Source organism: Gymnoscopelus microlampas (assembly GCF_963454915.1).
Source record: "Gymnoscopelus microlampas genome assembly, chromosome: 20".
In the NCBI taxonomy this organism is placed as follows: Eukaryota; Metazoa; Chordata; class Actinopteri; order Myctophiformes; family Myctophidae; genus Gymnoscopelus; species Gymnoscopelus microlampas.
Window position 1 is genome coordinate 8,986,987 of NC_139957.1, and position 22,010 is coordinate 9,008,996.

The following is a 22,010-nucleotide window of genomic DNA, read 5'->3' on the forward strand; positions in this document are numbered from 1 at the left end:
CGGTTGTGGGCGCCGAGTGCTCATTTTATCTTACAGCGAGCACAGGGAATAACTGAAGCTATGCAATTATTTAGAATCTCACAATCCTTTTTAAGATTCATTGTTAGATCGGACATGAACATCCTTGTCAGACTATGGGGTTTATGTAAAAAAAAATAACACAAACTAGAAACATCTTAAGATATAGACATTCTGTACACTAAACACGACAGATGCAATCTTCCACGTTCCAAAATAAACAGTGCCGTGTTGTTGTCCCGTACTCTGCGATACATGCTGCTGCTGCGATGCCCTCGTGTCATTTTCTGTGGAGAACAGTGCGGGCACAGTGCCTTTTATTTCCGGGTGCACAAGTAATCAGAGCCGAATCTGTTATGCCATTGAGGTCTGAGGTTCCGATTCTGCAAAATGTCTTCTAAATCCTTTGAAAAAAACGTATGTTACTATGTCAGTGGTTCTCAAACTTTTTCACGTCAAGGACCCCAAAATGTATATGTATTTGGCCACGGACCCCCATCTCAAAATATGTTGTTCCAGGGACCCCCCAGAAGCAAAGATTTGAGTTACAAATGTTTGCTTTAAAAAATATATATATATTCAAAGATTTTCACTAATTTTCACGATTTCTCAAAAATAGCAGATCTACAAGCTCATAGCGCGGCACTCGGTGCCGCGCTATGAGCTTGTATATCTGCTATTTTTGAATGGCCAAAGTGTAAAATAATGCTTTTTTTAGCTCAAATCTAAAAATGACACAGACGCTTCCTCAGGTCTTAATGGGTTATTCCAATAATCCCGGGATCCTTTGAGCTACGCCGGAGATCACTGGCAAGGATGAAAGGGCCGGAAAGATAAGAAGTCTCAAATTCTTCAAAGGCCCCCAGCTTGTTTTTCTGAAACAGCCCCGTAACGCATGCCGGTCTAGGACCGAGAGTTCTGAGGGAAAGAGAAGTTGAAGAAAGTGAAACAAGAAGGCAGAGATTGAATGGTCAGAGGAAGTCGTGATGGATGTTCTATTATGTGTCTGACATGAAGATACACAGTCAAATCCTGAGTGTTTGTTAAAACTCTGAGTGTACAAACGGAACCCTCATGTACAAATAATTTAAAAAAAAAATCTCTAGATGAAGTACAAACATTTATAGAATTGTTTTACCCATTAAGACGTGAAGCCGATTCTGCAAAATGTCTTCTAAATCCCAACATTTTTCTAAAAAAAACTATGTTTCTATATCAGTGGTACTCAAACTTTTTCATGTCAAGGACCCCCAAAATGATATGTATTTGGCCGCGGACCCCCCATCTCTAAATATGTTGTTCCAGGGACCCCCCAGAAGCAAAGATTTGAGTAAAAATGTTCGCTGTAAAAATATATATATTCAAAGATTTGCACACATTTTCACGATTTTTCAAAAATAGCAGATCTACAAGCTCATAGCGCGGCACTCGGTGCCGCGCTATGAGCTTGTATATCTACTATTTTGGAATAGCCAAAGTGTAAAATAATGCTTTTTAGCTCAAATAAAAAAAGTGACACAGATGCCTTCCAGGTCTTAATGGGTTAAAAAAAAAAAAAACTGTATATTTGACACTAGTTTGAAATCTTTCATTGTACGCCATGTAAACAAGTGTTAAACTACAATGCCCACAATTCCTCAGCAGTCTGCCCAACTCCACGTAGCTCATTCATATTTATTTGGCTGCAGTACGTGGACTTCTCTCACTCACATTCACATTAATGTGGCAGTATATCTCAGGAGATACGCACAGCCTTGCCCTTGGCGGACGCGAGCTCAAGCCCTGGATGACGCGGAATAAACATGTCAAGTCCTACTCAGGCATTGCGCTGCGTGAATCAGGCAGAGGTGCATAACTTCAAGCTTCAATGAACATTTTTGGATAGTTCTGCTGATCTTTCTCCACATCCTGCTTTTTTCCATTTTACTCTCTGCTGGTCAAGGCAAATGACCAGCAGATGTCTGATCACACCATGTGTATTTTTTTTTAATAAAACAATAAACGGCACAATCACACAACAAGGCCTCTTGGACAGCATCTGCAGAGACAGGTACTTCAGGACCATGGACAGCAGGTACAGGGAACGTTATTTCAGAACCATGGACAGCAGCTACCGTTACTTCAGGACAGCAGTCTCTTTCAGAACCATGGACAGCAGCTACCGTTACTTCAGGACAGCAGTCTCTTTCAGAACCATGGACAGCAGCTACAGTTACTTCAGGACAGCTCTCTCTCTCTCTCTCTCTCTCTCTCTCTCTCTCTCTCTCTCTCTCTCTCTCTGAATAGGCTCTATGCACAGCAGCCATATTGGGAATGAATTGGGCCCCTTCCTTACTTCTTTCACAGGTGTTACCAATATAATACTAATTAAGGCTCCGTTCCATTTAGTGTAGCACAGTGGTTGTCTTATTTTCAAGGACCCCCATAAGTCTGAGAGTTTACAAATGGAACCAAATGGACCCTTACGGGTCCATTTGGTTCCATTTGTAAACTCTCAGAGTTACACACCCACCATAAGGGGCCATTTGGGAACCAAAATGGAGTGTTTCTAGTGAGCCAACATGCACGATATCAGCACCCTGACCAGAATGGAACAGAGCCTTCATTAGTATCATTGGTAACACCTGTGAAGGAAGTAAGAAGAGGCCCAATTTCTTTCCAATATGGCTGCTGTGCATAGAGCCTATAGCCACACCAGGGACCATGTGTAGACCACTGGACCACTGTGCCATGACAATGGTCACACTAGGGGCCACAGGCTGCTCCTGATCCGCACCAAACTTGGCACAAACATTGTTCAAGGGACTGCCATCAGAATAGCCACACCAGGGGCTACGTCAGGGTCCCCCAGGGGCCACAGGCACACCGCTGCTCCAATCCGCACCAAATTGTGCACAAACACTGTTCAGGGGTCTGCCGTGACAATAGTGACACCAAGGGCCACGTCAGGGGCCCTCGAGGGCCACAGGCACACTGTTGTTCAAATCCGCACCAAACTTGGCACAAACACTGTTCAAGTTTTCAAATTAAACACTACAGCAGTGTTTAACAATTCAAATGGCCATAACTCATTGACCATTTGTCTGATAAGCATGAAATAGGACTGGATTTGAAGGCCGCATAGCGACCTGGAAATCTAGTAAACTAAATCTACAAAGTAACTTGTAACAAAAGTTTTCAAATAATTGTAGTGGAGTAAAGAGTACAATATTTGCCTTTGAGATGTGGTGGAGTAGAAGTATTAATTTAACACATTCCATGCCAGAGGTTAATCTCATAATCTCATGTACTTACAGTGGTTAGCACTTGAGAATGGCAGTAATACCATCTGAGTGCCTCTGTGGTGCCACTGTGGTACCACCACTACTTGGTGGTGCCGCATTTGACACCTTTTTTTAAGGTGTAGTGTGGCTGAACGGCCACCATGTGGCACATGTGAGTCCATTAACTCTACAGTACAGTATTAGCAACAGGGGAAGGGTGAATGCATTTAAAGTTAATGTTATTTTTATTTTTTGTAAACATAGAAAATAAGGGAATGAGTCCTTAGGATGAATTGAAAGTAGCAATTATTTCTTTAAACACAACTGTGTTTCAGACATTTTACTTAAGTAAAAGTAGCAATACCACAATATAAAAATACTCTATTTTATATTTACTTATTTTTAAATATACTTACCAAAAGCTAATGTTCTACAATGTTTGAAAGTAGCCGATCTAGCTTGTAGATCGGCTATTTTCAAATGGCTGTGGTATAACATAGGGCTAAAGTGGTTAATATGTATGTTTTATTATATAACAATTTATATCTGCAGAGTAACTAAAGTTTTCAAATAATTGTAGTAGTGGAGTAAAAGTACACTATTTGCCTTTGCAGGCGTTGTGGAGTAGAAGTGAAAGTACACTAATACTCCAGTACAGTAAAAAGAAAACACTTCATCATTTTCCCCAAGGTTCTATGGAACCCAAATAAAATACTCTATTACAACTAAAAGGCCTGTGTTCAAAATGTTACTTAGCCTAAGTAGCCTAACTAGTAACTAAAGTTTTCAAATAATTGCAGTGGAGTAAAAGTACAATATTTGCCTCTGCAGATGTAGTGGAGTAGAAGTAAAAGTACAGTAATACTCCAGTGAAGTAAAAAACACCTCAACATTATTCAATAATTTGTAGGCGCCCCAACCTGGAATCAAACCCTGCTCTGCAAATTGTAAGGCCATCCTCTACTCCACTACACTACTGGTACAGTGATAAGTCTGTGGGGTCAGGACGTGTGTCGTTCTCTATGTTCTGTGCACTACTCCTTGGAAAGTCAGAGATAAAAAGCATGCAGCTCCCAAAGCTGCTACTGTCTGAGAGCAGTAACTAGTAACTATAGTAGTCAACTAAAAGCATAATATAAACTACTGTCCGGCACAATTATATTGTTTTAGAATGTGAAACAGAGTTAAATGAACACAGGAGAGTATATTGTACTAACTAACTAAGGACCCCAATTTAAACAAGCCATATGGCTTTCTTATTCCTATTTAGCAGCCAGCTTCCTATTTAGTCGACCTTGGATTTGAACTGTACTTTCATGTGCTCTTTGTCTGCAAACTTCTAAATAAAGTATTCAATCAATCAAAAAACTTTTCATGGTTGGAAAAACAGAGAGAGAATGAGAGTTTTCATCTGAAGAATTGCTGGGATCCACAGAAAATCTTTGCTATCAGTCTGTCTGTCAGCGACATGCAAATTAACTGGTTTAGCACCTTGGTCTCTAGCCACACTTCATTGTCATCACAATAGACTTAGAGCCCAGGAGTTTGCCCTCCCCCCACACACACACACACACAAGCACACTTTTTCAATTGCAGTTTGTTTTCATTTGATTTTAAGTGGATTTGCTAGTTTCGTTTTTAGCTTGTGAAAAGGCTTAGTTTTAGTTGAGTTTTTAAATTAGTTTCAGTGTTAATTTTAGTTGTATTATTGTAAGGGTAGTCAGGGGCAATATTCAACAAGCTCAGAATAGTGAAAATGGCAGATCTACAAGCTCACAACACGTTGCATTGCTACAACTGCTGTTGTCATCGGCTGTGTGGAGACAGAAATTAAAACTGATTCAGATAGTACTGAAGACAGAGAGAAAAACTCTAAAAATGTAATGAAAACAAAGTGCAATTGAAAACATGTAGTCAAACAAAAATACAAATGTGTGCGTGTGTGAGGATAAAATCTCTGTTGATTTATCTCTGAGAGGGTAGCCTAAAAATGTATGTATCCACTAGTGAAGTTACTCTGGTTTGGTAACAAAATGTAAAGTGCGTTATAAATAAAATCCATTATTATTATTATTATTACTCTCAGACAGTAGCAGCTTTGGGAGCTGCCAGCTTTTTATCTGACTTTCCAAGGAGTAGTGCACAGAACATAGAGAACGAGACACGTCCTGACCCCACAGACTTATCACTGTACCAGTAGTGTAGTGGAGTAGAGAGTGGTCTTACAAGTTACAGAGCAGGGTTTGATTCCAGGTTAAGGCGCCTAGAACTTACATGTGCATAATGTTGAGGTGTTTTTTTTACTTTACTGAAGTATTACTGTACTTTTACTTCTACTCCACTACAACTGCAGAGGCAAATATTGTACTTTCACTCCACTACAATTATTTGAAAGCTTTAGTTACTTTGCAGATATAAATTGTTATATTATAAAACATACATATTAACCACTTTAGCCCTATTTTATACCACAGCCATTTGAAAATAGCCGATCTACAAGCTAGATCGGCTACTTTCAAACATTGTAGAACATTAGCTTTTGGTAAGTATATTTAAAAATAAGTAAATATAAAATAGAGTATTTTTATATTGTGGTATTGCTACTTTTACTTAAGTAAAATGTCTGTGCACTTCTTCCACCATGAAACACAGTTGTGTTTAAAGAAATAATTGCTACTTTCAAAGCCCACTGAGTGCAATTTACCAAAATACTTCTTGATAATATAACCCATACAATTATTTGTTTCACTTCTCAACAAGTTCAGCTTCAATTGCAGCCTCTGTTGACTGGAAGCAGCCCTGTCTCAAATAGACACAACATGCCTGTGTCTGGGCATTAGTTGCTCTCTACCGCCATCTAGTGGCACCACAGAGAAAAAAGCGGTACCGCAAAAGTAGGTGGTACCAGAGAGGCGCCAGAGGGGTGCCACCCCTGACATTCTGAAGGTACAACCACTGTACCAGTGCCAGCGTTTTATTGTTGTTTATTTAGTTTTTTTCATGTCGCCATAGACTTGGTTAAAATCCTTAAGATTGAGCTCTAAACTGTTTGTAAACATCGCGGAGATCTGACTGCTTCGGCCAGTGAAAATCCCATGCGAAACGGAATCGCCATCTTGTAGTTAGAACGGTTTATGTTAAACAGTGATCAGCGAGGAGAAAAACTACAAAAAGAAAATGGCGTTTTAGTTTCGTCATTAGAACGGAGGCCGACGGGATCGGCCTCCGTTCCTGTTGGGATTTAGAAGACATTTAGAATCGGCTTCAGATGGTGCAGTAGAGGGTACGAAGAGGAAGTTGATTTCCTCGCTAAAGAATTAAAAAGCATATTGCGCACAGCATGAAATACACCGTGCAGCATGAAGAACACAGACTATCGCCAAGTAGATATACAGCAGCTGTCTTATTATTATCTAATTAAAACACTAGGTGTGTCTGTTGCATAACACCTTCCCTTCATAAGTAACGAAGTGAATTATGTGTCATAACAACTGAACTGAGTGGTTGTTGATGACACTACAGGAAGTGTGATTTGAGTGTCAGCGTTGCCAGAGAACCGTAAAATGACTACACATTTGACTAAGCTTAGCTATTGATAGAGGTTACACTCGTCTCATCTTTTAGAGACGTCTAATAGCAGTCATTAGCACAAGCAACATTCAAACCTTATTACAGTACATAGCCTTTTGAATATTCAACTGATCAGTTGACCACACGAACCCTGACGTCCCGATTCTGAGCATGTCACAATAGGTGAGAATCTTTATCCAAAATAGCAGATCTACAAGCTCACAACGCATCACACGGACCCAGCTCTAACGGTTCTGTGCTACCTATTTGGGTGGTTCAACAAAGCTCTGTCAGAAAGGAATACAACAGAATATTTACCGTTGTACGGTGCGTTTATTTTTTCTTCCGTGTTTTCAGATAGTATTCAATCTCACGGCCAAGGTTGCCAGATCTGCTTATTATAATTTCCCCGCAAGATTTTATTTGAAAATAGCCGATCTACAAGCTCACAACGCGACGCACCAAATTGTGCACAAACACTGTTCAGGGGTCTGCCGTGACAAGAGTGACACCAGGGGCCACGTCAGGGGCCCTCGAGGTCCACAGGCACACTGTTGTTCAAATCCGCACCAAACTTGGCACAAACACTGTTCAAGTTTTCAAATTAAACACTACAGCAGTGTTTAACAATTCAAATGGCCATAACTCATTGACCATTTGTCTGATAAGCATGAAATAGGACTGGATTTGAAGGCTGCATAGCGACCTGAAAATCTAGTAAACTAAATCTACAAAGTAACTTGTAACAAAAGTTTTCAAATAATTGTAGTGGAGTAAAGAGTACAATATTTGCCTTTGAGATGTGGTGGAGTAGAAGTATTAACTTAACACATTCCATGCCAGAGGTTAATCTCATAATCTCATGTACTTACCAGTGCCAGCGTTTTATTGTTGTTTTTTTTTGTTTTTTTCATGTCGCCATAGACCTCGTTAAAATCCTTAAGATTGAGCTCTAAACTGTTTGTAAACATCGCGGAGATCTGACTGCTTCGGCCAGTGAAAATCCCATGCGAAACGGAATCGCCATCTTGTAGTTAGAACGGTTTATGTTAAACAGTGATCAGCGAGGAGAAAAACTACAAAGAGAAAATGGCGTTTCAGTTTCGTCATTAGAACGGAGGCCGACGGGATCGGCAAAACCGGATCCCGGATAATTCCGTTTCCGGTGGTGCTACAATGAAATGTGCCGTATAGAAAATTGAAAAAAGTGCAATGTGAACTTTTTTTTCGAAAAAAAGAAAAAAACACCACTTCGCATAGGTCTACGCGACTGGCACGTGGCGGCTTTAAATAGGTTCGCGTAGCTCTACGCGATTGGCACTCAATGTGTTAAACTATTCAAAAGTGTGTGATTTTGGAGATGTCTATCTGGGTGCACTTCCAGCAACTAAAGTGTGCCAAAAATAGCAATGGAAGAGCTACACACCTGGTCCAAGCAATTGACAGAAAACTGCAGCGCTTTGCTTTCAAACGGCAGGGTCGTACGAGTCTAAAAGCCCTGCTAGCAGCCCCTAGTATCCATAGCACCGAGTGCTATGGATAGCAGATCTACAAGCTCATAGAGCGGCACCGAGTGCCGCACTACGAGCTTGTAGATCTGCTATTTTTTTTAAATCGTGAAAATGTCTGCAAATCTTTGAATGTAGCCTCGAACATTTTTAACTCAAATCTTTGCTTCTGGGGGTCCCTGGAACATTTTGAGATGGGGGTCAGCGGCCAAATGCATATAAGTTTGGGGGTCCTTGACATGAAAAAGTTTGAGCACCCCTGATATAGAAACATACATTTTTCAGAATACTATTGGGATTTAGAAGACATTAGAATCGGCTTCAGATGGTGCAGTAGAGGGTACGAAGAGGAAGTTGATTTCCTCGCTAAAGAATTAAAAAGCATATTGCGCACAGCATGAAATACACCGTGCAGCATGAAGAACACAGACTATCGCCAAGTAGATATACAGCAGCTGTCTTATTATCTTATTAAAACACTAGGTGTGTCTGTTGCATAACACCTTCCCTTCATAAGTAACGAAGTGAATTATCTGTCATAACAACTGAACTGAGTGGTTGTTGATGACACTACAGGAAGTGTGATTTGAGTGTCAGTGTTGCCAGAGAACCGTAAAATGACTACACATTTGACAAGGCCTAGCTATTAACCCATTAAAACCAGGGAAAGCATCAGTGTCATTTTAGATTTGAGCTATGTATATAGCATCTTACGTTTTTCAGAACATTTTTAGGATTTAGCCACCACTGGTTCTCAAAAATAGCAGATATACAAGATCACAGCGCGTCACTTCATGCCGTGCTGCAAGCTTTTTTGCTATTTTTTGCTATTTTTTTAAATCTTGAAAGTGTTTGAAAAATGTCAAAAAAATAAAAAAAAAATCATTCAATTCAAACATTTGATAACTATTGATTTATAAGGCATTTGTAGAATCAGCCTCAGGTCTTAATGGGTTAATAGAGGTTACACTCGTCTCATCTTTTAGAGACGTCTAATAGCAGTCATTAGCACAAGCAACATTCAAACCTTATTACATAGCCTTTTGAATATTCAACTGATCGGTTGACCACACGAACCCTGACGTCCCGATTCTGAGCATGTCACAATAGGTGAAAATCTTTATCCAAAATAGCAGATCTACAAGCTCACAACGTAATACGTATTAAACGGATCCAGCTGTAACGCTTCTGTGCTACCTATGTATTTGGGTGGTTCAACAAAGCTCTGTCAGAAAGGAATACAACAGAATATTTACCGTTGTACGGTGCGTTTCTTTTTTCTTCCGTGTTTTCAGATAGTATTCGATCTCACGGCCAGGGTTGCCAGATCTGCTTATTATAATTTCCCCGCAAGATTTTATTTGATCTACAAGCTCGTAGATCTACAAGCTCGTAGATCTACAAGCTCGTAGAGCTTGTAGATCTGCTATTTTCAAATAGCTGATGTATATGTTAAAGTGCTCATGTGGCCCAAAGCTGCTTCTTTTGGGCTGGTTCTCCTAGACCTGGTTGCTTGTTTCTCTCACAGAATCTGGCAACACTGCTCACGGCCCTCCCTATTGGACCTGGAAATAGGATGATTGATGAATTCGCTTGTAGGGTGTCGTACATCTCCTCCTACTGGTGATACTTATTCTGCAGGAGGCCGTGTACAACAAAGTTAACTGACCCACTCATTCAAGTATCGTTTTTTTAGACCACTTGAGCATGCCCAACAAAAAAAAACTTCCCTTACATAACAATAAGTAGCAATAAGCTTTACTGTAAGACAGGAACATTTGGCTTTGAAAAGACCTATGGATTCTGTATACTGTGATGTACTGCCAAGTTCTCGCTATGTGCTGCTTTGAAGTCAAAAAAAGAAAAACAAATAAATAAATAAAATCAAATGCGAAAGCTCTTCCTGTGAAATTGAGTGTGAAACCCACTATGAAGCGCTTTCAGATGGATTTTTTTTTTTAGATCAATATTAACCCTTTAAGGCCGGTAAGGGAATGCATGCGTGTCATTTTAAGATTTCTTTAGCCATTCAAAAATAGCATATCTACAAGCTCATAGCGCGGCACAGGGTGCCGCGCTATGAGCTTGTAGATCTGCATTTTTGGGGAAAAATCGTTAACATTTTTGCAAATCTTTTATATACATTTTTAACTCAAATCTTTGCTTCTGGGGGTCCCTGGAACAAAATATTTTTTTGATGTGAGGGGGTCCGCGGACAAATACATATTATTTTGGGGGTTGACATGAAGAAAGTTTGAAAACCATTGATAATATAGCAACATAAGTAAAAAGAAAGAAGAAGCAAAGATTTGAGTTAAAAACTTTCGCATTAAAAAAGTATATATATTCAAACTAAAGATTTGGACACATTTTCACGATTTAAAAAAAAAATAGCAGATCTACAAGCTCATAGCACGGCACTCTGAGCTTGTAGATCTGCTATTTTTGAATATCCAAAGAAATCTAAAAATGACGCACAGATGCGTTCCCGGTCTTAAAGGGTTAATTACACCAGAGTGATCGTTCACTGTAGACAGAACGGATAGATGTCATAATGTTCCCATAAGCCTCGACATGCATGATAATCAATGACATTGAGAAAACAAGGGGTCGCTGCCGTATAGATATTGCGTTCACACTAGGCTACACCCCATCGTGATAATATGCATGTGTTGTCAGATACAGCTTATCGGAGTCTATAGCATACCAAGTCAAGAGCACAATCAAATTATGTTTACCATCGTGCTCCGGAGATAAATATCCTTCAGTCAGCAGCTCCTGGTATCACAATAATTCCTTGGCAGAGATTAGCATTTTGTGTACAGGAGAGTAAAGCCAAGTCATTTGTCTTCAAATTGGGTCTTTCACTAGGAATTAATTGCACTCCATATGTGAAAAGCATAGAGAAGCTGACTGTGCCCGGGCTTCATTTGTTATAATTATCGTGCCTAATAGAACACAGGAGAACGCGTTCTGATGGGTGTGATAATTTGCTCCATTCATCAGCTGCTGATGCAGTCAGATTGCTTGCCAATTGCACTAACCATAATGTAGGAACAAGTGAGAGCAGACAGCACAATCCCACACATGTATACACATTTTAACCCATTAAGACCTGGAACTGTGTCATTTTTAGATTTGAGCTAAAAAGCATTATTTTACACTTTGGGCTATTCAAAAATAGCAGATATACAAGCTCATAGCGCGGCACCGAGTGCCGCGCTATGAGCTTGTAGATCTGCTATTTTTGAAAAATCGTGAAAATGTGTGCAAATCTTTGAATATATATATTTCTAAAGCGAACATTTTTAACTCAAATCTTTGCTTCTGGGGGGGGTCCCTGGAACAAAATATTTTGATGGGGGTCGGCGGCCAAATACATATAACTTTGGGGGTCCTTGACATGAAAAAGTTTGAGCACCACTGATATAGAAACATACGTTTTTCAGAAAACTGTTGAGATTTAGGAGACATGTAGAATCGGCTTCAGGTCTCGATGGGTTAAACCACTTTCAGCCTGGCATCCCTGTTCTTCTAAATATGTCTTTATTGGCAGATATTTGCACTAAAGTGGGAAAATGAAGGAGAAAAAAAGGCGAAAAAAAGCAGATGTACAATCTCACAATGCAGCGAGACTAGTGCTGTGAGAATGCTCATGACAGAGCGAGGATAGCCGATCTACACGCTCAAAACATGCTGCAATGCAACGTGTTGAGAGCTTCAGTGTAGCGACCACTGTCATACGTCAGAATGTGAAATATGGCTTTAGTGGTCGATCCCTGGGGGTTCAGGGATTGTTGTGCAAATTCCTACATTTCCCGGCAATAGGGTCAGAAGTGGGCAATATGACGCAAGTCTAAAATGATATGGATACATGTTTTGCATCGTGTGTCATCATCAAGGAAATCCAAGAACTATTGCAATAAAAAATACACACGAGGGAGTAAATGTGGAAACGTATACAAACCTTCCATTTACATTTCAGAAGTGGGACGTTTGCACTTGATTGCCAAGATCGCATATATGCGTTTTTTTTTTTAAGCCCAACTATGGGATTTTTTAGAAAAACACTCCTAACTCAGTTTCTTTTTTTTTGCGTTGAAAACCACCCGTTTTCAACGGGCCATAGCCCCAAAATGGCTGCTCGCGGTTCTAATGTTATTGTCCCAGTGGATACGCGGATCTCTCCGCCTACCCACGGGGACTTCTTATTTTTCATTTTTTGTACACAACGTGGCTTCCACGGCGTTTCAAAGATCGTTGATTTAAGGTAATTACGCTGGCATGGGGATAAAAAAAAAATAACGATGTTTAACATCTTGGCAGGTAATGTGTTAAGGCATCATACTGTAGTTGTGCCAGTAAACATACATTGATAAAGGACACTTCATTGGTCCGTGCTGAGGGAAGAAATGAAAACATCTGGTCGAGCTCACACTCAGTCCCATGGAACATAAAGCCGCTTTCAGTGGCTCATTATAACAATTCTGCATGTGTCTCTTGTCACTGTGTTGGGAAATGATCACCCAGACAGCAGAAGCTAAAAGTTATCCGTCCTGTGCATTAGAAACTGCTGTAGTTTAGACGTGTATGCAAATTCTTCATTGGCTAATTAGGAGAACCAGGAACATTCCTTGTGAGCTTGCTGCTCGTTGGGCCAATGACAGGGGCGGTAGTTATTAAAACAAAACAAAACAAAATCTTGCATCTGGGGATAAAAATAAATACTCTAAAAATAAGTCTAAAAGAACTGCTAGTAGTCCGTAGAGGCTGTGCTGTTCCTTATAACCAACTAGAAAGTCTGGCTGAAGGGTGTTGCTTCGAGGAAAGGCCATGAGGTCACCAAAACCAAAAACTCCAAACTCATACAAATGGCTACACATTATCTCAAGCTATGCGATAGACATTTTTATCATATACCATTCCAGTTGGCTATAACTGCCTTCCTATAGTGTTTGTGGGAGGCGCCACAAATGCAAAATGTTGCACCGTATGGGTAGTGCTGGAGGAAAGGCCTGTGGTCACTCAAATGGTTAGGGTTGTTTCGCCAGAGAGGATGACTGCATTCAAAATGTTTCATGGCAATCCACCCTTTAGATTTGGAGATATCTTGTGTGCAAGTGGACATTTCTGGCCGAATGGCTGCTTTTGGTTGGATTGCGCTGGGAAAAACAGGCTTGGGCGATAAGATAAGATACAGTACGTACATGTCCCCATATAGGGACATTTGTTGTGGACTCCATCCTGCAGTTCCACAGGAGATAAAAGTCATACATGAACATGTCAACAACAAATAGCTTTCAATTGGACACATGCTGGGCTGGTTTTGCCTGATTATGACAGCTTTGCAAAAATATAACATTCATGCATTGCAGTGCTTAAACATTACACTAATTTTGAAAGCATTTTCTCCACAGCCAATCTTTCTAAACATTGATTGACAAAACGTTCATTCGCCTCTGTTTTAAAAGGAGTTGTCACAACCCACCCACGTACGTCGAACACACCCAATTATAGTACCACAGTGTAAAAGTACACATTCAAATACATTCATTCGGTTCAATTTCAACCAGCTGTGTGGTTATCTGAAACCCTGCAAGCTGAACTAACGCGTCTCAGAGCAGCTTCAACTTCAAACAACTTTATTTTCCTTTCGGAACTTCGTTTGTGCAGTGGTTAAAAGACAGCTGAAAGGAAGTGGAGAAAAACTCCCACTTTCAATCCCCTCCTCCCCGCGCTCTCCTTCTCAATAACCACAGCTAAGGGGTGTATTCTTAAGGTTGATAAATAGCCCATCTACGAAGTCACAATGCGTCGCATTAAGACTAGTGTCGATGCATCGCTTGTGACGCTGGTGCGCGACTAAGTATAAATCATGCTTCAGTCCACTTTCTATTGCATTAAATGCAGTACTGTGCCTCTAACCCAAGGGAGCTGGTCTCAACCTTCTCCTCCCTTCTCAACACCCCTCCGCCAGTGATGGAAAAAGTACTCACATTTTTTACTTGAGTAAAAGTATCAATACCGTAATGCAGAAATACTCTGTTACAAGTAAGAGGCCTGTGTTCAAAACGTCACTTGAGTGAAAGTACAAAAGTAGTGGCATCAAAACATACTTAAAGTACTAAAAGAAAAAGTACTAAAATAATTTCAAATAGCCTAGGTATAAAATAGGGCTAAAGTGGGCTAAAGTGGCTATATGTTTTATTTATTGATATTGTACTGTATGTCAGTTCTTCTAATTTTCATTAGAGCAACCTTGAGTGTCCCTTAAATAGAAAGACAAAATTACCTCTGACATCTACACTTCATGGAGTACACTTTTTGAACCGAATGAACCGAAATAACCGAATTAACCCCCCAAAAAATTAACAAACCCACCCGAAAAAAACCCGAAAATATTCGCACATGCGCTCATGTGTCCCTGATGTGTCCCCCCAGATCATATTCCATTCCAGCGCCTCTGCTGTATGTGTCAGGCTGGCTGGCTGTACAGTTAGGTCCATCATTAGCAAAACACAGCCGCTAATGTTGATCATTATCTCAGAAACTTTTTTTTTACTTAAGTGTAAAAATGGACCCTAATGGGTCCTTACCGGTCCATCGGTACACTTTTTGTTTGTACAAGTCTCCTCAAACAAAAATGGATTGTCAGTTCTGAATTCAAATGAACAGCTTGTGAGAGTTAGAGAGTATTTTGTTTTGTTTTATCTGTTGGTTTTGCACGTGTTTTAAAAGTTTGTCTTGTGGTTATTTATTGTTTTTTTTTAATCTCCCCATTTATTTGTCCTGTCCTAGTCTTATGCAGTGACGGGCATGACCTTTACCCTTGCGCCACCCAAGCACCCCATATTTTCTTTTTTTTAAAGGATAATTTTTGAAAATAAACAAACTAGGACATATTCTAACATTGCTCGCAGAATGTTTCATTTCAAAACTTGGTCATGTTGAAGAGTTGAATTTGAATGGATTTGTTTGCTTGCCACTTTACCAAAATAGGCTTTTTTTTTTAACGGAAGCAAACCAAATCAAGAACACATCTAAAGGGAAACAGATGGTTGATGATGAGTTCCTGGGATACAAAAGGGAGAGAGGATGTTATTACCTGATTATAATTCCAACTTTTTTTTTAACTTTTTTTTTAAACTTGTAACTTTAACTTCTAAGGAAGGAATGGCACATGAAGTTGTGATGATGTAGTATACCTAACCTCGTGTCACCAAGCTTTCCTCCGGAGGAAAAGCAAGCCGTAAAACTAAGCCATGTGATCCGGTTTAGGGGGGGAAAAAAGGGGGGGGGGGGCATGGTTTACCGCCGTGGGTTTATATCTAGACCGGATCAGAAAACCGAAAAAGGAGTTGACCCCAGGCTGCAGAGTACCAATGTCAATTCAGGTTACAAACATCAACTAAATTGCTGTAGCTGAACTATAGGCCTAGATATGAAATGATTCAGTTCACTAAATGGCTATTGTTAGGCATAATGTTGATTAATGAAGTTGATTTGAGACGCCTTTTGTGTCATCATGCATGTAAACAGAAGTAATTGACAATGAGATGACATAGTACAGCAATTTCACTCACATATTCATTACTGTGTGATTGTGTCTGCAAGCCTTTTGAGGAAAATTACCCACAGGATCACTTATACTGTCATATTAATCTGCAATCCTTATACAGTAGGTTTAGTAGTTTGGCCTTCTGTTTCATGTTACTCGGGGATTGTTCGTTCTTCATTTGCAGGATGAAGGTTTCACACTTTTTTTCCATTCCAAAAGGTTCTTTTTTTTTTTATAAACACCAACATTGTTTGACAGTTTACTATATGCACACAGCGGCCATTTGTAATCCCAATCAGTGTTTCGTTAAAATAGTAATACATTATTGAATCTTGAACTCATTCTGGGGTGGTGGGAACCTACATCCTGTCACAAGAGCAAAATTGCGGTCAATATGCCTGCTTCGGGGTTTCATAACTTAACCCAACAGTATTCTGAAAAAAAAACGTATGTTTCTATATCAGTGGTTCTCAAACTTTCATGTCAAGGACCCCCAAAATGATATGTATTTGGCCGCCGACCCCCATCTCAAAATATTTTGTTCCAGGGACCCCCCAGAAGCAAAGATTTGAGTTACAAATGTTTGCTTTAAAACATATATTTTAAAAGATTTGCACATATTTTCACTATTTTTCAAAAATAGCAGATCTACAAGCTCATAGCGCGGCACTCGGTGCCGTGCTATGAGCTTGTATATCTGCTATTTTTGAATAGCCAAAGTGAAAAATAATGTTTTTTTAGCTCAAATCAAAAAGTGACACAGATGCGTTCCAGGTCTTAATGGGTTAAGGCAGAAGGAATATGGCAAAAATATTGTTGCTGTCGGGCAGAAACCTCTTATCTCCACGTTTTAACTTGCTGTGTTTTTTCATAAATGAATACCCTATTCGATCATACAACGGCGTCACACAAAAGTATCAAAAGCAGCGGATTCGCAAGCTCGAAACACGGCTCGAAGCGCGGCGTTTTGAGCTCGTCTATCTGCTACTTTTGCTACGGTTTAATTTGAATCACGAAAAGTAACCGTTTTGGACATATGAGATTTCCACCCGACAGAGACGGGGTGTATTAAATGTTGGGTGTATTAATAAATCATGTTTTTGTACGTGCGTCTTTGTTAATTTGATTTTAATCTTACTGTGGCCATTCTTCATAATCAACAATGCACCACATCTCCTATCTTCTATTTACGTGTACCGCATTCCATAGCATATTGAGGAGATCTACTGCAGGTTTTAGAGGGAATGTTTTACTAATGAAACGTTCTCAGAATTCAGTGTAACAAATCCACACACAACCGGGGACCCGCTCCCCGGAGTTTCTTTTATTTCCCACGTCGCAGGTCCATGGACTGTCAATACGGACCCCCAGCTGCGGCTCAAGACTGTGACTGCGGACCGGGCCTCTCCATGGAGCACGACCGTGGATTTCTACTACACTGCACTATACCACTATACACTGTATATTATCTTAATATTCTTATATTATACCATTATATACTACATACACATTATTGCTGTACTATATTATACTATCATATATTACACTATTATATGTGCTACTATTGTTACTGTTACTACCTGCACTCTCTCTCTCTCTCTCTCTCTCTCTCTCTCTCTCTCTCTCTCTCTCTCTCTCTCTCTCTCTCTCTCTCTCTCTCTCTCTCTCTCTCTCTCTCTCTCTCTCTCTCTCTCTCTCTCTCTCTCTCTCTCTCTCTCTCTCTCTCTCTCTCTCTCTCTCTCTCTCTCTCTCTCTCTCTCCCCTCTTTCCCCCGACGCGGTCGAGGCAGAAGGCCCCCGCCCTAGAACCTAGGGTCTGCCTGACGTTTCTTCCAGTTAAGAGGGAGTTTTTCGTTGCCACTGTCGCAAAAATTGCTTGTTCAGGGTGGGATTGTCGGGTCTCTTCTCTACATGTAAAGTGTCTTGAGACAACTTGTTGTGATTTGACACTTTAATAAAATTGAATTGAATTGAATTGAATTGATAATGAATAACAACAGCACCTTTGGACTGCTCTTTGTTCTTTTAGCCCGTCAAGACCTGAGGCCGATTCTACAACATGTCTTCTAAAAACAGTTTTTTGAAAAAAGCTATGTTGCTACATCAGTGGTTCTCAAACTTTTTCATGCCAAGGACCCCCAAAATGATATGTATTTGGCCACGGACCCCCATCTCAAAATATGTTGTCCCAGGGACCCCCCAGAAGCAAAATGACTTGAGTTACAAATGTTCACTTAAAAATATATATATATATATTCAAAGATTGCACACATTTTCATGATTTTTCAAAAATAGCAGATCTACAAGTTTGTAGTGCGGCACTCGGTGCCGCGCTATGAGCTTGTAGATCTGCTATTTTTGAATAGCCAAAGTGTAAAAGAATGCTTTTTAGCTCAAATGAAATGAGACACAGATGCGTTCCAGGTCTTAATGTGTTAATATTCTGCAGGGCTCTGTTGACAGTGAAAATGAAAACGCAAGCAATTACTGTATATACATGCACTGTATGCTGGATCAGTATATTTTCAGGTCTCATTTTCCAACTCTCGCGACTCTATCACACACATTTATAAACAAGTTAAAAAGACCAGGAGACCTGGTCTTTTGCCAGACCTAAGCCGGTGTTGTGTGAAGTCGTGTGAAGTCTAATTCTGAAATCTTTGTGCCTTACGTTATATACCAACCGTATTTATACTTGTGACATAATAGTGATGTCACGACTAGTCTGTGCCTATTTATTCATGCATAAGAAACTTAACCACAACCAGACATACCATGTATGGACAAATTGGTGACAAAGGCTCGTGTAGACCATACCTTTCAGGTCTGGCAAAAATAGTGAAAATCTACAAGCTTAACCACTTAACCCATTAAGACCTGAAGCCGATTCTACAAATGTCTTCTAAATCCCAACGGTATTCTGAAAAAAACGTATGTTCCTATATCAGTGGTGCTCAAACGTTTTCATGTCAAGGACCCCCAAAATGATATGTATTTGGCCGCCGACCCCATCTCAAAATCTTTTGTTCAATCTTTTGCTCTTATCCATAGCGATTTACAAAGTGCAAGGTTGAAGTAAGCATTGGATTTAAAAAAAAAAAAAAACTAAATCGCTGGCAGTGGGCAAACACAGCCAGAAATAAGTCTGGCAGGGAATGAGTTAAGTGGTGCATGTGTTGCACTGTGTCCTGTTTGTGTTTAATTAGTGTAACTGGTTGCACTGGTTGAGGCCGTGCTCGGACGGACGGACGGAGGGACGGACAGACGGACAAACACACGCGGTCAAATGTAGAGCGGCTGGCACCGCTAAAAATACCTCCAAATTGTGCTTAAGTTCTTGAGTAAATGTAGTGCACCACTGCTCTTCGGGTGGTAGTAAAGCTCAAACCTGTATTTTCTGCTGGCCGTCTATATTTTGGGGGCGATTGGCAACAGGACTGCGCTCGTAGCTGTAGAGAAACGTGGCAGCAATGACCAGCAGTGCTCCTGGGAAGAAAGCGCTAGTGGGATGAAAGTCATCTAACCAGAAATATGAAATGAACGCGGTCAAGATGATTGACAGGGAGGCAGCGAACCCTTTGAGGATGTTGTCGGCATATTTTATGACGGCCGATATAAGCAAGCCACCCAGAGCCTGCAAGACTACGACTGTGCACGTGATGCTGTTGTAGCCTCGAAATACCCCAGACTCTCTCACCCTGCGTCCATCGTACACCATCATCCCAACGGAGCCAAACGCGACGCCGAACAAACCGAGCTGTACGTTACGGACCGACAGGCTGCTTTTGGTCTTCTTCACCATCTTCTCGAAGTAAACACCCGGCAAAACCACTGGTGATGCTGGCGATCAGCACAGCCGCCAGTCCTATGAACTGGGTGCCTGCGGATCGCTGGCTCAGTGGGCCTGTAGAGGCGACTGGTCCAGTGGGCCACTGGACCCAGTGGTGGAAAAAGTACTCAAAGTCTTTACTTAAGTAAAAGTACCAATACTGCAATATAAAAATACTCTGTTACAAGTAGAAGTCCAGGATTCAAAATGTACTCGAGTAAAAGTACAAAAGTATTGGCATCAAAATGTACTTAAAGTATCAAAAGTAAAAGTACTAAATATCTGAAAATAGCCGATCTACAAGCTCACAACGCGTCGCGCTGCGACGCGTTGTGAGCTTGTAGATCTGCTATTTTCAAATAGCCTATGTATGAAATAGGGCTAAAGTGGTTAATGAATGTTTCATAATATCATAATTGATATCTGAAAAGTAACTAGTAACTAAAGTTTTCAAATAATTGTAGTGGAGTAAAAGTACAATATTTGCCTCTGAGATGTAGTGGAGTAGAAGTAAAAGTATTGGAAATTGGAAATACTCAAGTAAAGTACAAATACCTCAAAATCGTACTTAAGTACAGTACTTAAGTAAATGTACTTAGTTACTTTACAGCACTACACCGGCCATCAGCATGAGCATGGAGAGCCACTGGTGGCTCCGGAGCCTCTTTCTCAGCATGGAGACCGAGAACAGCGCGGTGGTGAGGATCTTTGCAGGGTGTAGATGCCTGCGGGGAGGGGATGGCCAACTTCAGGGTCTCCGTGGGTTCACCCACGACCTCGTCCTTGAATACGCGGTGCAGTGACTGGACGCTGAACCGTTGCTCTCCGAAGACGAACAACAGGACGCAGGCGAGGATCTTGAGCAGCTCGGTCGACACCACGGCAGAGGACAGGGACGTGCACAGATAGACTCTAGGTGGTGCTAGAGCACCTGCCCTTTGCCCTCTTGACCAGAAGTGCCCTTTTTAAAAAAAGGGGGAAAAAGGGTTTTTCTTTTCAGTTTAGCAGGGGTCTTCAACAGGGGGTCCGGGACCCCTAGGGGGTCCTCAGAGTTACTACAGGGCGTCCGCCAAATCTTTATGTGATATGATTTTTCTTTTTTACCATAACCACTCAAAACCTAGCATCCCTTTTCTGAGGAGAACTTTAGCCAAAAATAGCAGATCTACAAGCCCACAACGCCTCGCGCTGCGAGGCGTTGTGGGCTTGTAGATCGGCTATTTTTGGCAAAGAGGTATAGGTGTAGAGGGAAAAAAAGAGCAGACCAAGTCAACAAAAAAAAAGTATAATTTAATTGAGCACCTGCCCCTCAAAATGTCTGTGCACGCCACTGGCAGAGGAGGCCAGGTAGCGGGGCCCGTCCTCCTGCTGGGTGCGCGAGTAGCGTACGGTGAGCACCAGGGTCACCGTCTGCACCACCAGCGCGGCTAGCAACGCGTATTTCCGCCACGACCTGTACGACGGGGAAGACATGGCCGTTGCCGCAAACTCCTCCTCCCCCGGGCCGGCGGACACCGGCAACAAGGGCTTTTCACTTGCTGTGTTTGCACCAACCGTTCCGACACTCTCTGCTCCGACGTACATACTTGCTCGCCATTAGGAGTAGGACTGCTCTGGTCTCTCGGTTGCCAAAATGCCTTTTGTGTTGTTGTTGTCTCCGCCAGGAGACTATGTTTTCACTTTCCGCCCCCCCTCAGCCAAGCTAACATTGGTCAAGCCTCACGTGACAATACGTTGAAAGAGTGTGCTCTGATTGGCTAGTGAGACGCATGACGTATAGCGGCCCTATAAATGGATGTGTCACTTTGAAAGAGTCTGTGTCTCTTTCAAAGTGAGGTAAGACAGGAATTATCACGAAATGGCTGAGGAATGGCGGAGCAATACATTACGTAGACACACTGGTGTCATCACAATATCTAATATACATAGCTTAGACAGGATTAATCAATATTTGCTGGCGGAGACTTGTGCTCCGAGGAGCACATTTTCTAGTTCCTCTTCAGTTCACAAAGCACAGTTCCTCTCTCAGTCACTGTCTCGGACCGTGAATCCTCCCACAAGTGAACAGCAAGAGATAATGGGAATTCCTGCCAATTTAGTTGAAACCGTGTGTCTTTCTGTCTGTGTCCCTTTTCTGCTCATAGTACTGACGTCATAGACTGCCAAGTACTATGATATAAGTGGTGCAGCGAGCCCACAATAATAACTAATACATATGGTCATGTCTGACGTCACAGTACTGACGTGCCGAGCGTCAGCGTAAAT

The 22,010-nt window shown here is 41.1% G+C and overlaps 1 protein-coding gene and 1 pseudogene across 2 annotated transcripts in view; one reads left to right on the forward strand and one right to left on the reverse strand.

Annotated features, from left to right (window-relative positions):
- Window positions 1-14,888, forward strand: part of LOC311035990 (kelch domain-containing protein 3-like) — a gene marked incomplete at both ends in the record, with an annotated part of 43,421 nt that extends 28,533 nt beyond the window's left edge. Inside the window, one exon of the mRNA XM_084044518.1 lies at window positions 14,801-14,888. Within this exon, the coding sequence (XP_083900644.1) occupies window positions 14,801-14,888 (88 nt within the window). The remainder of the gene's footprint in view (window positions 1-14,800) is intronic.
- Window positions 14,889-19,298: 4,410 nt separating this feature from the next.
- Window positions 19,299-21,329, reverse strand: LOC311035991 (UDP-N-acetylglucosamine transporter-like; annotated as a pseudogene). The gene is made up of 3 exons: window positions 21,072-21,329; window positions 20,354-20,611; window positions 19,299-19,848 (listed from the first exon to the last, which is right to left on the reverse strand). The product of its transcript is annotated as a UDP-N-acetylglucosamine transporter-like (transcript).
- Between the last annotated feature and the right edge of the window lie 681 nt (window positions 21,330-22,010).